The sequence below is a fragment of the Sprattus sprattus genome (genome assembly GCF_963457725.1).
Source record: "Sprattus sprattus genome assembly, chromosome: 4".
Classification (NCBI taxonomy): Eukaryota; Metazoa; Chordata; class Actinopteri; order Clupeiformes; family Clupeidae; genus Sprattus; species Sprattus sprattus.
This window is the reverse complement of record NC_137923.1, coordinates 17,605,382-17,622,325: the sequence shown is the minus strand read 5'-3', so window position 1 is coordinate 17,622,325 and position 16,944 is coordinate 17,605,382. Positions and strand designations below refer to the sequence as shown.

Genomic DNA, 16,944 nt, shown 5'->3' with positions numbered 1-16,944 from the left:
GCGGTAGTGCTGCTATCGTGGTAGGCTATAGGCTACTGTATTGGTGTACGGTGGATGGCTAGCGAGTTAGATGTGCTATGAAATACCTTACCCTATAGCTAACTACGCCTTACGGATATCACTTACTTGAAATATAACTTGGAATAACCTAAAGAATAACCCACAGGCCTATTTACACCCCCGAATCTGGGAGGAATTTTCACTTTCCAAGGTAAGATCTATAATTCAGATAACCTAGCTAAACCAGCTAACGTCCAAGGTTAGGAAAGATATATCTTACTGCATGATCTTGAAAAATCGTTTTATAAGTTGTGTCATGTCTGACTGTGTACATTTTTCTGAACCGATGCTATTGTCATAGTTGAAGCACCATCACTAGTGAAGAGTGAAATCTGAGGTCTGGTAGGATGCTATCAACACTCGTTTGTCGCTAACTTGCACGGGCACGGCAGCAGTTTGTTTTCGATCATTGTAATTGTGCGTATTCTTGACAATAAATACCACACGGTGTAAGGTACAGCCGTCACAGTAACAGTCATTTGTTGGCCGAAAGAATTGACAAGCCTGCTATGTTACATTACTTATCCATTACGACGAGTTTGACTCCATTGAAAACAATCGCTAGTGGGTTGAGTTTCGTATCACGCTAGTAGTCCACTGTAGTGGAATTCCCAAGACATCAAAGCGTTGTTTCAAACTACTTAGACAGCAACTTCGCCCATGTTACCAATGAATGGGGCTTGACCAACTACAGCAGCTTACAAGGAAGTGACTCCGCTAAGCCCAGGTGTATCATTTACAACACCTGCACCACGGAAGTACACCTGTGACCTCGCGACTATCAACACAGGAAATGCCCGAGCCCCGCAGAGAGACTTTTCACCGCGACACATTTGGGACTTGGGCTTTAGGCTAAAATAGATAAAGTTATTGAATCGATACTGATCCGGATCGTTGTGTGTTGTCTTTTGGGGCCCAAGTATGGTGAGTTACAAACCTTGACATTAACTGTACGCGTGTGGTAGACCCGTATATCCAAGGTCTTTAAAGCGCATTGTCGAGAACCGGGTGCTTTAAATGCCTGTGCGCCATGTAGGTGCTTGGTGTAACTTAAACATCCTTTCTAACGTTCTCTCCTTACTTGTGTCTCCAACCACACACTTGCAGACAGACATGTCTCCATCAGTGCGTTTGCAGGAGATGATCCGAGTGATCCGCAGCGCCCGAACACAGGGAGAGGAGCGAGGCGTCATCCAGAGAGAATGTGCAGCCATCCGCGCACAGTTCCGACAGGGTGACAATGGGAGCCGATCACATAACCTGGCCAAACTGCTCTATGTGCATATGCTTGGGTACCCTGCACACTTTGGACAGGTAAGGCACCTTTGCGCATGTCGAATAGTCAGGTGAAGGACAGAACCAGAGAATGTGGAAAGGTGCATTGCTTTTTTCTAAATTCCCAATTTGTTTTCCCTTTCTCTGACTCCTCCGTCCTTGGCTCTCTTTCTCTCACTTTTAGATGGAGTGTGTGCGACTCATTGCCAGCCCCAGGTATAATGAAAAGCGCATTGGTTACTTGGGTGCTATGATGCTCCTTGATGAAAAACAGGATGCCAGCCTTCTCATCACCAACTCCATAAAGAAGTAAGTATGTCATTTTAGCCTTTTTGAGGGGTGGTGTTTGTCCCATGAGTCCTCGAAATGTGCCATTGTGTGTTCTTGGTAGACACCTATGGTCTAAAAGCACCTTGCATAATACGTGTTAAAGGTCTTTTGCCTCTCCCACTCACTCAAACACTCCCCCTCTGTCTCTCTCACACACACACACACACACACACACACACACACACACACACACACACACCAATTCTTACTTATATGTCTGATATTCTTTCAGTGACCTGTCCCATAGCAGTCAGTATGTCCAGTCTCTGGCATTGTGCACGTTAGCATGTATGGGATCGGCAGAGATGTGTCGAGACTTGGCCCCAGAGATAGAACGCCTCCTCAGAGCCTCCAACTCCTACATCAAGAAGAAGGTAAACAGTTCTGTCATCTTCATTGAGTGGCCAACTGTTTTTTTTTTAGCCAGAGTTGTACTTTCTTTAATATATTTCCTTATACTGTGTGTATATATATAACACACAAATACTGTATTTATACTGTAAACTGTGATTGTAGATCTCACACCCATTTTTGATACATGTGCCTGCACACACTGACACACGGTGCACAATTTCCAAAGTAGATTGAATATGTTTTGATTATGTTTCAGGCTGCACTTTGTGCAGTGCACATTGTGAGGAAAGTTCCAGAACTGGGAGAGCTGTTCACTCCCTCAGCGCGTTCTTTGCTATCTGAGAAGAACCATGGTTGGTGTGCTTCTATGGTCACTGATAACCTATCATGCAGATGTAATGGGTGCCTATTGGTAGTGAGTCTATGGTGTCTAATGTTTTTTTTTTATGTCTTGTAGGAGTTCTACATGGTGCCGTAATCCTCATCACAGAGCTGTGTGAACGCAATTTAGACACCCTCGAGCAGTGCCGGAAGGTAGCAGACATTTTTCACTACACACACACACACACACACACACACACACATATAGAGGCATAGATAGAAAGTTGAAGAGAGAGAAAGATAAATAGATACTCCAGATGTGTAGTGAATCGGAAGACAAAATATGACCGCAAATTTCTCATTTCCTGTTTCTGTCTGATGGTCCATTTCTTTCTGCTACTAGGCTGTACCAGAACTTGTTCAGATAATGAAAGGCCTGGTGATGTCCGGTTACTCACCAGAACACAACGTTGCTGGCATTAGTGACCCTTTTCTTCAGGTGGGTCTTGTTCAGAGTTGAGAGTTGAGAAGTGAGAATATACTCTACTAGGATATTCCATTATTTGGTTATCTTACTTACATATAACACTTACTCATGCACGTTTTCTTTTTCGTATGCACAGGTGCGCATCCTGCGTTTGTTAAGAATTCTTGGACGCAATAATGACACTGCTAGTGATGCAATGAATGACCTGCTGGCTCAGGTACATTGTATGGATGAGTACAAATATGTTTCAATGATGCTGTGAATAGTGTGATATCTTAAAGTGTGTTCTTCACAGCACCGTTGTAACACAACAGCTATCATACAGATTGTTTCTGCCAACACATTCTTATAATGTCAACCTGTTAGTCTTCCATGTTTGCACTATGCCTAGACAAAGCAGTGCCTCTGTTATAGAATTTAATTATTTGTATAATGCAGTTGTAACTTTTTCCTTCTTCAGTACATTTATTGTGACAGCAGTATGTAATACTTGTTGAGTTTTCTGCACTTTTTTACCCATGTGTGTGTCTGCAGGTGGCTACAAACACAGACAGCAGTAAGACTGCAGGCAGTGCTGTCCTGTATGAGACTGTGCTCACCATCATGGACATCAAGTCAGAGAGTGGGCTCAGGGTAAGGCTTCAGGCTGCTCTGGGTAACCCCTGCCCCACACTCTACTTAACCCCATTGACACACCACATAATCCCACTGCCATTCCACATAATCCCACTGCCATTCCACATAATCCCACTGCCATTCCACATAAGCCCACTGACATTCTACATAACCCTGCTGACACTCTTCATAATCCCACTGACATTCCACATGATCCCACTGACATTCCACATGTTCCCACTGACATTCCACATGATCCCACTGACATTCCACATAATCCCGCTGACATTCCACATAATCCCACTGACGCGCTACATAAAGCCACTGACACGCTACATAATGCCACTGACACACTACATAAGGCCACTGAAATTATACAGAACCCCACTGCATAGCACTTGTTGTGAAGTCTATGTCTTCTTCTAGAAATGCACAAAGGCCTTACAACACTGAGATTATGAAGTGGGGATTCTTTTTAAAGCTCTTTGGCTGGTTGTGTCAGACTTAACGCCTTCCCTTTTTCTCTATTTCAGGTTCTCGCTGTGAATATATTGGGTAGATTTCTTCTGAACAATGACAGGAATATACGGTAAACCTCCATTCTATTTTTTTGTATTACTGACATAGCAATGGTGGCTGGTTTTATGGCAGGTTTTTAATCAGGTGCCTCAGGGTGTTAGACAGATCCTTGGTGCACATACAGAACATAGCTATTTGAAGGCTGAGGTTTTATTTGTCCTGTTGGCTCAGAGGGCTTTACCCTTCCTCTCCTGTTCCATCTGCTGAAAGTGATCTGACTACAGACTGATTTTATCTGTGACGCTGGGCCAATCAGAATTTTTCCATGTAGGGTTGACGTTACCCAGCTGGTTTTACTAGTTCGATATTCACTTCCTCAGTGATGGCCTATTACGTTTCCTTGGTTGTCAGCGAGGATTGACACAGTATAGGTCAGACCTATAAGTCAAATATGTGTAATGCAATTGCTTAAATGGATATTCACATGACAGTTTTTTCTTGGTATTTTCAACATTACTTTTAGCATTTCTGAGAAGTTATTAATTCTACTTCATTCAGAAAGACATGACGGTACTGGAGTAACAAGAGATGATAAGTGTTATGTGATGAAATGAGGCAGATAAAATAATGGTTAAAATCATGAAGTGAACTACATTGTCACCAACTGACATGTATAGTGGTATGGCGTGTATAGTCACATTAACATTGTTACATTGTCATTATTGTTACATAATGACAATTTTGTATTCACTTCTTCCATTCCAACGAATCTGTTTCAGTTACGTGTCTATGACGTCCCTTCAGAAAATAGTTCAGACGGACCACAATGCTGTTCAGCGACACAGGGGCACCATTGTTGACTGTCTGAAGGACCAAGATGCATCTGTTCAACGGTATGACAAGGGTCTACCTCCTTAGGCATTGTTAAGCAATGTGTGTGTGTATGTGTATCAGACATGCAGTCTAATGTTTAAGGGCATCTAGCCGTTTCCTACACATATGGTTCTTATGAAATTCCTGTGATGTTATTTCCTTCCCAGTCGGGCTCTGGAGCTGTCCTTAGCTCTGGTATCCGCGGTGAACATTCGCTCCCTGATGAAGGAGCTCCTCCTCTTCCTTTCCAGCTGCCCCCTGGAACTGCGAGCGAACACTACCTCGGGCATCTTCCTCGCTGCTGACCGGTACTGTGGTCTCGTCCTCCATCTCCATCTCCACCTGACTCTTTGTATCTCCAGTTCCTGTGTTTCCTGCACTTGTGGGTTTTCTATGCATCTCTGTTATGGCCCGACGGTGCCACTGCACACCTCTCTCAGGGTCTCTCAGTGCAGCCTCAGTGTTGTCAACTTGACTGAGCGTCTCTGTGGTTCTTTGTCTGTCTGTCTGTGGCCCTGGGCAGTGCCGTATGGCACCTTAACTGTCTCTCCATGCATCGTGCGGCGTGTGGTCTCTGTCTGCCTGTCTGTGTGGCCATCAGAGCAGCACTGCTGAACTCCTCTCTCTCCCTCCCTCTCCCTCTCTCTTTCTCTCTGTCTCTCACTCGCTCTCTTTCTCTCTGTCTCTTTGTGTCTCGTCAGGTATGCACCCTCTCAGCGCTGGCACATTGACACCATCCTGCATGTCCTCACCACGGTAAATACCCCTGCACCAGATCACAGCCAGAGCGCCCAACATGCATGCCTCAGTCAGGATTAATAACTCTGTGGCGCATCAAAACTGGTTAAATGGCACATGACAAACCACAAACCAGTTTGATTTTCATGTGGCATCCATTTTGGACAGATAGTCCGGTTGAGGCTCCGGTTGAGATATTCAGGTTGAAATATGGTTTGCTTTTAAATACATCAAGGTATTATTAAGATATTAGATATTATGCTGAATCTCCACATTGTCCCTAATGCTTCTAATGTGCCTTTGTAACCATTTTTAACCTAAGTGTGCCAAATAACTTCAACAGCACGTTTGTCAACTAAACACATATGGAGTACGAGATTACTGGATGGTTTTATGAAGTTGTGTTTAAGTGTAAGACCTGTTTCTGCAGGCAGGGGGCGATGTGAGGGATGAAACGGTGCCCAATCTGATCCAGCTCATCACCACAGCCTCTGACCTGCACAGCTACACCGTCCACAAGCTGTACAGGGCACTGGTGGCCGACATCCAACAGGTCTGTCACATGTGCCACGTCTGGGTCTGTATGAATGTAATACTATTTGCAGGTGTGTGTTCGTTTGTGTTATGTCATTGGTAGCCTCCATTTTGTAAAGCCTCTTGCTGCGACCTGTAGGAAGGTGTGGTTACTTCTCTATGTCTAGAGAAGGCAATGTCACCCTTCCCTTTGATGTTTGAAGTATTTGTTGACTCAGATTAAATAATATTGCGTGTGTACGTTTCCGTCCTTGTAGCAATCCCTGGTGCAGGTGGCCTGTTGGTGTATTGGCGAGTATGGGGACCTGCTGATGAAGGGGGAATGTGAGGAGACCGAGCCGGTGCAGGTAAGCCATAGTGCAGACGACCGAAGCACTACAAGGAGCAGAGGAGAGGAAGAGAGAGGAAAATAGGAACACAGAAAATGCAAGGGTGCCAACACAGAAGGACGACACGCAGCCACACATCCATAACTTGTAAATGTCTGCTCAATGATGCCAGCGTATTGCTGTCCACTTCCAGGTGACGGAGGACGATGTTCTGGATGCCCTGGAGACGGTGCTGCAGTCTCACATGTCGTCGCCGGCGACCAGAGCGTTTGCCCTAACAGCCACCATGAAGCTCAGCACGCGCATCACAAATAATGTGGAGTGAGTCACGCTGATTGGGCGGGGGAGGAGGGCATTGGAGCATTCTGTGTGTGAATCAGCACTTAAATTACACTTCCACACAAGAATGTCATATACATACTGAACTATGTCATATTCATACTGAACTACATTTAAACTGCACTTTTGTCTCTCTCTCTCTCTCTCACACACACACATCCATATGTGTTGTGTAACTCTGACAGTCGTATAAGGAGCATTGTCAGTATTTACGGGAGCTGCATTGATGTGGAACTCCAGCAGAGGGCGGTGGAGTACAACGCACTGTTCAAAAAATATGATCACATGAGGTACTGTACTCATCACGAGCATTCAACAGAAATTCATAACAAATATTGTTGCTCTTGTTGTGATGGAACAATCTGTGTGGATGTAAGGTTTTAGTATTAGTGAAGGATAATGGGCTACTTATGAGATAATACTTGTCCTTCTAGTAGTCTGTCTGATGTTCAGTAAATGACAGACATGTGAGAGGGTTGTTTAGTTTAGTTTAGCCTCTTCTTTTAATCTCTAAACATGCCCTGTATTTATGGTCTGATATTTCTCATTCTTCATTTGATGACGGCCTTTAGCTGTGGTTGCCAGATTGGCTCAGTGTGGTGATGAAGTAGAGTTCTTTCAGAGCTGCTGTGTTGGAGAGGATGCCAGTCATTGACAAGAACTCCCCAGGTCATATTAATGGAGACTTCACAGCAGGTGTCAAAGAGTCAGAGCTGGTCAAGGTCAAACAGGTGGAAGCTGACCGGCCTCAGGAGACAAACCAGGTACACTCTTTAATATTAATTTTATGTAAATATTACACTATTTCATACAGATACCACATTTAAGTTATTTATCTATGACTTTGATCTTGTACAGACTTTGTCATGAGCTCCACTATGTTGCTTTTTCATAGGCCTGTGACCTGCTGGGTCTGCTGGGTGACTCGGACCAGCCCTGGCAGCCTAGCCCAGCCCAGCCCACCACAGCCCCCAGCTCTGCCAGCACCAACATGGGTGGAGACCTCCTGGACCTGCTAGGGGGACTGGACCTCATTCCAGGTTAGAGAGACCGCTAGTCTGGAACAAACAAAATCAGCATGCCGCTTGCTTTATTTCGCTGACAGAATTTACTAACCAGTGGTGTATCTGTTGTAGCACCAGCTGTTACAGTGTACGAGAAAAACGGCTTGAGCATTAAGCTACAGTGTGACAAGAAAATGGATACAGGAGTGACGGTTACCTTCACCGCCACCAACTCCTCAGACAATGACATCAGCAGTTTTACTTTACAAGTGGCTGTACCCAAGGTCTGTTGAACTGGAACTTTTTAGTTTTTTTGGTGTTTTTCTTTTTAATCCCCCTTGTTGGTTATGCCACACATCAATACATGAATTGTTGTGAGTGTGTCTACCTTAGTGTTCGTATGCATCTCATATGTTTGTTTACCTAGAGTTTATTCAGACATGTAAGTGTTACAGTACCTAGTCAGATGTCAGGACGACCACTTGGGTAACACCTTTCTTCTCTGTCCTTTTTCCTTAGAGTGTTCAGCTGCAGATGAAGGCTCCGAGTGGTGATGTCATCCCAGCCCAGGGAGCAGGTCATGTGATTCAGACTGTCCTACTGAACAACCCCAACAAGGTGAGTATTTTCATTTTTGCGGCGTGCATTTCTTTCGATTGTCCTGAATTAACCATCCAGTAACATTATAACTTTTTTGAATGCTTTTGTTTCCTGTCAGGTGAACCTGAAGATGCGTGTCCGTGTGCAATACTCTAAACAAGGCTCTGTGTGTCAAGACATGCTTCAGATCGACTCCCTCCCAACTCCAGCCTTGCAGTGAGCTGCCTGCCTGTCTGCTCGAGAGGCCAGTGAACGGTCACTCTTTGGGCACCTTGTCCCTAGCCCAGCAAGAGGGGCTCTCTGTAGACTCTCTTTGGCATCTGTATGACTTACTGGTTGGTTGGTTTGTTTGGTGGTTTGACCACATGCTCTTTTAACCTGACCTGAACGGATCCAGTCACAGGCCTATGCTATCAGCCTGGCCGTCCTACACATAGGGTGACCAGGTGTCCACTCTGCATTGTGCTGTACCGCATTTTGACTCTTGTCCTGCATCTTGCATATTGAGATAATATCCTGCATTTTCATTGGTCATTTGTTTTTTAATTGTCATAAGTAAGATGGCGCTACGTCAAAAGCAGCAATATGGCTCATACAAATGCAACATAACCGGACTTTTACAAAAGCTTGGCTTTCAGCTAATGGCTGAGAGAGTAGTAAGGCACAGTCATGAAGAAGCAGTGATGGCTGTCATTCAAACTGCAGACGGGAGGCCACTTAACTTGTACGTACCCCTACGTCACAAAAACCAAACTTACACAGGTGTTTACAAGCCGAAAGGCAGAATACAAATGTTTCTTTTTCAGCTAGATAGACATTATTAAAGTTTTAGGTCACCACTAAGCATTGGTAACATATTTCCCCACACAAACATACTTCTTGTTCTACATTTGATTTGTTTGCATCTGGTCACCCAACCTACACATCATAATTCAGTGTGGTTATTGTGATCTTACCATCTTGTATGGGGATTCAGCGTTGAGCGTTGAGCGTTATCATAATGAGATTCCACCATGGTAATTTGGAAGAGTGGTGGATCCAAAACAGAGCTGAGGTATTGAGTAACAATACCAGACTGCTGATATCGTACTCCTTAAGAGCAATGTGCTTCTCATGACTGTACCTGCAGACCAACATAGTACCCCCATGCCTGTGTCTAGTTTTTAAGCAAAATCATAACTCCCTGGAAGATTACATCCACTGCCACAAAGGATAATACTTTCAAGGCTATGAAACACCTCCCTATGGGCTATATAAAGCCATGTCTAAAGCCATATTTTTGCGCATTGCGCCTGATTCATGATAGACTGTAAGGAATGTGCTGAAGAAAATTATAATACATATTACATTAAGTCTTTTTAATTCCTGCTTACATCCAAAGCATTTTAAAGCAAAGATTATAATTCATAATCTTTTATTCAAATAACAGTGGAGCCATACATACTGTGAGTGCTGGTGTTTGTGTGTAACTCCTTGGTACCACTGTCAACATATCCCACTGGCTTTGCTACAGCTTTAACGCCGCTATTCATTATATGTCTCATTTCCTGGTCCAGAGAACATTGCTGTTCTTTGGTCAGTTAGAGCCACATGATCACGATCCCTGAATGCCTTACCCCCTTTTTTATATGCCTCTTTTCTTCAGCTCCTTTAAGGGCTACTACCTATCTTAAGTGCTACATGGATTTACATTTTCTCTATTTAATGACAGCAGAATTACTCTCCCAATTGGTGGGATAATCCCACAACCAGTATATTTGCTGAATGCTAAACCCAGTGCACTCTCCTCATTGGATCAGTTCACTTTTTAATCATTCACTAGGGTTACTAGGGCAACATTTCAAGCAAAACCGAACATTCTATTACAGGTCCAGTTTGTGATGTCACATCAGTATTTTCTAACTCATCATATTGACACACTATCTGTCAAATCTAATGCCATCAAACTTTAAATTGTCAGAAAATGATTTCCCTCGTTTTTAAATCTCGAGTGTTTAACAGTACCCCTTCATTTCAGATATTTTATGAAGCATGTACAATATTATTTGGGAATACAGTAAAAACAGTCAGATCCCTTTATGGAAGTGCTTGTACAGAGGACCCAACCTTTCTTCTATGAGTAAAAAAAAAAAAGCACAACCCGTCTCCTGTAGATGTACATTCAAGAGACAGGGATACACATGAATCATTCAGGCAAGTGGTTTATCTGGATAGAAACCATCGGCACAACCTGGGAAGATTGTGGAAGTGAAGATGTCTTTGTTTGAAGTGAGTTTGGATTTGTTGTCCTGTGTCTCATTTTTAAATAAAGTTTATTGTAAACCTCCTTTAGTATTCCTCATTAATATTCATACCAGTGACATTCAGTGCAATTTACTCTAAAGACAGCCCTCCACTTTAAGATGCAGTATATGAGACATTTTCCATTTTTATTCACAGGCAAAGAACCCAGTTTTCAATTTCGTTCACACAGTACACAAACATCACTCACACATGTCGAGCATAGCTGTAGGTGGTAACAATTACATAATCAGAACAAGTTAGATTTCACTATTGCGAGACATCCTTAGATGTGCTTGAAGATCAGCTGCTGCAACATTGTAGCTCTTGACCAGAGAGGTATTTCAAGCACGTTGTTAAGTGACAAACCTGGGTGAGTTTATTCAGTAAGCGGTAAACGTCCTTTAGCCTTATGGCACTATTCTCCTAGCGAAAGAAAGCCATGTGGCTTTTTAAGAAGGTCTACCAATTACTCCGAGTTAACTTTGGAGATTTGTCACTAAACCACATACTTGGGATAACACCCAGGATCCATGCTCCATGGTGCTCTTGTGGCATGACCAGGTGGTAATAGTGACTGAAATTCTAAGGTTGGCACATCCTTGGCAGGGGAAAATTACACAGGTGACAGGACCAGACTGGGACAGTGGGAGACACTGCCTCCTCTGAGGGCCAAAACTAAGTGCAACACAGACCCTCCCTGAATCTTGTAGTCAGCAGCTGTCTTTTCATCATTCCTGTGAAAAAAAGAGAGGAGAAGGCAGATGGATCCAACGAGATGAGTAACTGGAACATTCTTGACATACATACATGACAAATCTTTCAGTAATGTCCAGTTAAATTGCTACCACTTAAAAACACCATGACTATGCCTCTTGACTTACATTTGTTTCCCGCTGTAGATAAGTCTCTGTTGCTGGGGAGGAATCCCCTCTTTTTCTTCCACCCTTTCTTTGATCCTCTCAACCTAACCGAGAAAGATCAGTAGAATTGGGGTATAATGGTAACATTAACCATGGTACAGACAGAAATGAAAACAGTGGTTTACATACCTTGTCTGTAGGTTCTATGTCAATTTCTATTTCCTTGCCTGTCAGAGTCTGAAAGAACAACAACAGACTTTTGGCGAGGTGATGAAGTGTAACGTTACCAGGCTATGTTAGACATTCGTTTAATGTTAGCTACAATTCCGCTAAAAACAAACACAGATACGATAGCTAACGTCTACTTCGTTTGCTGTGCTGTCAAATCACAGCATTGTGAACTGTTCTGCGCCGCTGATAACGAAAAGTTACTTATTAAATACAAGTTAGCATGACGAAACTTAGCTAGCTCTTAAGCTAATCATTGAATGCTGTCGCCTATGTGAGAACCTGGAATGTTATTATAGCAGGCACAGATGGTGTCTTACCTTTACTTTGATCAACATGATGGGATTTACTTTAACACATACAAATATATGTATCAATCAAAGTTAACGCCTTAATGACAATGATCCCGTCCTTTTCTCGATTTAATAGCAATTTTGAGCGAATGCTATTTCTACACCTCTTCTTTTGGCGGAAGATTTGACTTCACTTCCTGCGTGACTCACAAACACGACCGCCTCTACCCCTTCACAAAAATCAAGGTTCCGGCAGAATATTGCTTATGAAGCGCCCCCACGAAATCTGTTAAACCAAAACAAATTTTCAAAGTATAAATTATCTTAAATGTAGGTTACAAATTTCAGTTGTTACCATAATCGGTTCAGTTAACGAATGACTATCTAATCAAATATGACTGAAGCCACTCGTTCGTAGTTTAGTCTGCTTAAACTCCTTGGTTAAATCTTGCATTTGTGCTAGGCAATTATTGACAAATTAAAACAACGGGTGAAACAGGGAGTTTTATTTTAAATAAAATGTTTTCATTCTTTATTTTTTCAAGTTTTCACTGCCAGTGAAATGTATTCTATTCACACAGAGTCAAACAAACCAAAACAAAAGTGGAAGGAAGGTCATTTAACTGGTTGCTTTTTTGTGAAACTTTGATCGATTGTTTCTTAGATGCATCACAAATGAATGTTAACACCCATAATGGTGTGGGGTGTGATGTCATCAACGACAGGTTAAGTGATTTGGCCAATTGGCTTTTGGACGAAGAGACTCAACAGCAGGTGTCGAATGGTAATATAAATACCCCCCTCTCCAGCATCATGAAATTAACCTCACTGTTTAGACTCCTGTACTGCATGAGCCATGGTTCTTCAGAAAGAAGTTTTTCTTTTGGTAGTTGCCAGTCTATGTACTGTGTTTGCAAATGATGGTAAGCATGAGCTAGCTTTAGATATACTTACACTTCTAAATGATGTCTGAATGAGAATGTCAAAATAGTCTTGGTTTTTTTTATATTGTAGGTATCCAAATAGAATGTGGAAAAGGCACTGTGTTGGTGAGATGGAGGGTGGGACCGGAGTTGTCTATGAATGCCTCTCGACTCTTACTTGGCAGCTGCTACGCAACAAAGTTTGTTCCACTTCCAGAAGGTGGAGCAGACCTGTTTTTCCATTATGCATTAACTGAATGCAATTTTAAAAAGATGGTAGGTAAGTTTACCAGAGTTATCCTTTTTTTCTAACTGTTCCACCCGCCTTGATTGTGTTTTTCTAATTTTCGTTTAAGAACACTGAAGAGGCGGTACTCTACAAAAACACACTTGCATACAGGCCAAAGGCAAAGTCTAAGTCGAAGGCAGCTGCATTATCCTTTCCTGTTGAGTGTGCATATAAAAGGTAATACAATTTAGTGAAGTCTGTCTTATGGGTTATGAATCCACAGTCCTATTTCTACAGCATCTTTCTTTCTATTTCTGTGAAAAGAAAAAAGGCTTGGACTCCTGCCTTCCTGAATCCTGGCTTCACCAGTGCTGAGGGTCACAGCCAACTCTCCTTCCACATGGGGCTCCTTAATGGTACGTGTCAAACATGGAGGACAACGCATTTTTTTTTTTTCACCTAACGACATGTAATCACTTTGGCTGCAGAGAATCTCACTGGCCCAGCACAATCCAACTCCTTTCCCCTGGGCTCCTTCATCCCTGTGTTGGCTTATGTGGAGCAGCATGCCCATCAGCCCTTGGTGCTGCTCATGGATGAGTGTGTTGCATCGAACAGCATAGAGTTGGAGCCAACAACAAAGGTCTATCCAATCATCACTAACCATGGGTAAGTTGCACCATGTCTTTGCTCCATATAGCCAAATCTAAAAGCCTCAAGGGACTGGTATGTTTCCTAGATTTCTGAGCAAATTACAGAGGTTTCTTCTCTTGTTTTGGGTCTTTATTCTGCTTTATACCTTCTATAGGTGTCTCGATGATGGGAAGAATGGAAACTCTTGGTTTCTGCCCAGATATGAGTCTTCTGCAGTTGTTCTTTACTTGCAAGCCTTTAGTTTTTCTCTGGAAAAAGAGGTAAGTATATGGCAGAGTTTACACCTAGGCAAAACCTTAAAGCACACTGGTAGAAATGACTTGCATAACCTGAAATTGATAGGGAGCATTGTCAAGGAACAACATGGTGAGTTGTGTTCTCATACAGTGGCATGGATGGGATGCCATGGTAGAGTATATGTCCAAAAAAAGTCTATACAGATTGAGGGCATGTGTTTTTGCTGGAGTGCGCTTGACCATATATCTGATCAATATTGGCAAGGATTACATCCAGTCATGGCTTTGAGGTCATGTGAACCAGTTTTGAGTCATTGTTTTACATTTTTTTATTTTATTTTTTTTATAGCTACTATATGAGATCATTCTTTCTCTTTCCATTAGGTATACATCCACTGTAAACTTGTGGCATGGGACCCAAATATTTTTGATGAGGGCAAGAAGATGTGCAACTTTAACAAGGAGTTTGGAAGGTACCATGTCTCCACGTTTAGCACAATATGGGTTTCAGACGACCACATTAAAATGTATATGATGTCTGTGCCATCTACTCGTAGTTGGGAACTTCTGGACGATCCATCTAGGAGTGCTGTCTGCAGTTGCTGTGACAGGGTTTGCAAACACCGTACTAGGCGGGATGTGGACTCCGGTACTATTTTATTTATCTATTTTGTTGTTTGTAGTCATGGTCTGACATTTTGCCTTTTGACAATTTTTCTGAACATTTTTTGTTTGAAGAACCTCAAGGGCTTGTTCAGAATGCAGTACTGGGGCCACTGATCATCACGAAAAACTAATTCCAGGAAGCGATTGAGTATACATTTAGAGGTATGGATTGTAGGTTGTCTGCCCTATCCAAGAAGGATTAAGTATCTTCATTAGGCTGGATCACTCTGTCTAAATAAACAGAACTTTGATAAAGCCAACAAATTACTTGTACTTTTACTTATTTTTTTTTTTTTTTTTCCTAGTGGATTGGCAGTTTGAATCTTGTTCTCTTTGCCTTGCAGGTGATCTGGAGTTTCCTTGGGTGTACTGACTGTGGTCATGGGCATTTAAAGTGCACTTACATGGCTCTTCTATCTTCTGTTTCAAATAAATATTCTCCAAACTGGACATTTGTATGGTCCCTTTATTTGAAATTACCAAAGAAGACTTTGCAAAAGGATACTTTCTTTCCCAATTGCTTGTACTTGCACCCCTGAAGTACACTAGACTTTTTTTCTCATGCTCGTAGTAGAGGAGGGCATGATGTGCCTTTAAACTCTTGACAATTGTAATTCACACCTTTTGCTTTATGGTCTTTTCTTTTTAAGTGGCACCTATTACCAAGCCTTTGACCAAATACATGCACTTCAGGGCTGCAGAACTGCACCTTTATTAGTTTGAAGTGCTGACATTTATCAAGAATATCTGTAACAAGCAGTATCTCAGCGATTGACTGTCCATACGCTGCTGAAGGACCATGTCCATGATCTTGGAATACTATCATATGAATAGATTGGAGCAAATGGTTTTGTTATATGAAATGTACTGTAGCATGCAGTAGGGGCCTGTGCTCACTGCAAGTGTGTGTGTGTGTGGGATAAAAGCCCCATAAAGCTGTGAGTGCCTGTGAGAATGTTAATGTTTTATTTGGTGTACCCTTTTAGAATGTACCTGTGTTTTCCAGCTGGTTAGTGTGTGTTTCTGTTATCCTTTTGAGTCTATGATCTGTGTAATTGTGCACCCTTAATCCAATATGTCATAAGGAGAAGACCCCCATAGTGATTGTTCTTCTGCATCAGCCTGACAATGTGAGCTTTGGCTAATAAATGGCAAGACCCCAATGAAGAGCCTGCTTCCTGCACCTTACACTGCAGCATCACTTTTATCATTGAACAATGACTAGCATACTCCATATTTAAAGAAAGACTAAAGACCACACAATACAAATGGCTTCTGCTCCTTATGATCTCTCTTTTTTTCTTTTTTTACCCAAACGACTAGTCTCTGCGTAAGGTTACGTTGGTGATTGGAAACCCTCTGGACAGATGAATGCACATACCTTTGGCCTTCAAAAGCTTAAGAATAGGCCAGCAAACAATACAGACTAGATTACGATCACCTGTGACTAAAATGTATTCATTATCTTCAAATTTATATTTACATGAATGATAAATGACACGATTATTATGAGACTTTGTATACAAAAAAAAATTATTTTGTATTGATGCAACTATTTTCTGACTCAACAGATAACAGTTTTTTTTCAATCATTTTCACACTTCACAGTCTCAATACCATGTCCACTTTTTTCAAAACTCTTCACACAGTGGGCTTTACAAACACACACTTCAGCACATCAGTACATTTAGTGTTGCATTGCAAAATAAAATAAATGTATGACACCACGTACATATTGTAATATAAAATAAATTAGTAAAAAAAAGTGTACAGACACTTTTCTTTCCCACTACAGTAAATATAACAACACATGAGACGACTACTAGAAGTTTCCTGCAGCCCTTATGCTGATCCGTGGTGGAATTTTTATTAACTTCACATTTACAGTACCGCAACATTCTCCCTTGCCTTAAATGTTTAGAAAGTAAAGTATTTAGCACATCTTATTCACCCCTAAAATTCCCCATATATTTCAAGGCAAGCTGTTGTTATGACACCAATAACAATTTTTTTTTATCTGCTGGTATGACACAATACTGTATACCACTTTTGAGTGTGGCAAACTTACCATGCGTGATCAGGGGTATAGCGGTGAGTGTTGTTGAATAACAAGTAGCTGTCCTGGGTTTATTCCGTGGCAATGCAAGATGCTATTGTAAGTCACCTTGGATAAAAGTGTTTGTTTAAGTTGCCT

General features: G+C 42.0%; 3 protein-coding genes across 3 annotated transcripts; 2 read left to right on the top strand and 1 right to left on the bottom strand.

The window, feature by feature from the left end:
- Positions 1-1,173: 1,173 nt before the first annotated feature.
- On the top strand, positions 1,174-10,629 carry ap1g2 (adaptor related protein complex 1 subunit gamma 2; the record flags this gene model as incomplete). Its single annotated transcript, XM_080836434.1, has 21 exons — positions 1,174-1,374; positions 1,520-1,644; positions 1,898-2,039; positions 2,276-2,372; positions 2,477-2,553; positions 2,744-2,839; positions 2,964-3,044; positions 3,362-3,460; positions 3,976-4,031; positions 4,741-4,854; positions 5,002-5,142; positions 5,536-5,590; positions 6,003-6,125; positions 6,364-6,453; positions 6,629-6,756; positions 6,960-7,064; positions 7,397-7,538; positions 7,670-7,814; positions 7,911-8,062; positions 8,298-8,396; positions 8,497-10,629. 21 exons carry the CDS (start codon positions 1,174-1,176, stop codon positions 8,596-8,598), a joined length of 2,370 nt encoding a protein of 789 aa, XP_080692560.1. The 3' UTR covers positions 8,599-10,629.
- Positions 10,630-10,790: 161 nt separating this feature from the next.
- On the bottom strand, positions 10,791-12,240 carry nedd8l (NEDD8 ubiquitin like modifier, like). The gene is made up of 4 exons (XM_080836435.1): positions 12,070-12,240; positions 11,711-11,758; positions 11,543-11,625; positions 10,791-11,395 (listed from the first exon to the last, which is right to left on the bottom strand). The coding sequence occupies exons 1-4, from the start codon at positions 12,085-12,087 to the stop codon at positions 11,275-11,277; spliced, it is 270 nt and encodes an 89-aa protein (XP_080692561.1). The 5' UTR covers positions 12,088-12,240; the 3' UTR covers positions 10,791-11,274.
- A 1,225-nt stretch (positions 12,241-13,465) lies between these two features.
- Positions 13,466-15,123, top strand: LOC308363393 (zona pellucida sperm-binding protein 3-like; the record flags this gene model as incomplete). The annotated part of the gene is made up of 6 exons (XM_080836204.1): positions 13,466-13,610; positions 13,683-13,863; positions 14,003-14,108; positions 14,469-14,557; positions 14,642-14,733; positions 15,095-15,123. The coding sequence occupies 6 exons, from the start codon at positions 13,466-13,468 to the stop codon at positions 15,121-15,123; spliced, it is 642 nt and encodes a 213-aa protein (XP_080692330.1).
- Positions 15,124-16,944: the final 1,821 nt, after the last annotated feature.

Coding starts and splice junctions, on each gene's coding strand:
- nedd8l (XM_080836435.1), bottom strand. Junction 11,626..11,710: donor ACATAGAACCTACAGACAAG/GTATGTAAACCA, acceptor TTTCTCGGTTAG/GTTGAGAGGATCAAAGAAAG. Junction 11,396..11,542: donor ATCTACAGCGGGAAACAAAT/GTAAGTCAAGAG, acceptor TTTTTTTCACAG/GAATGATGAAAAGACAGCTG.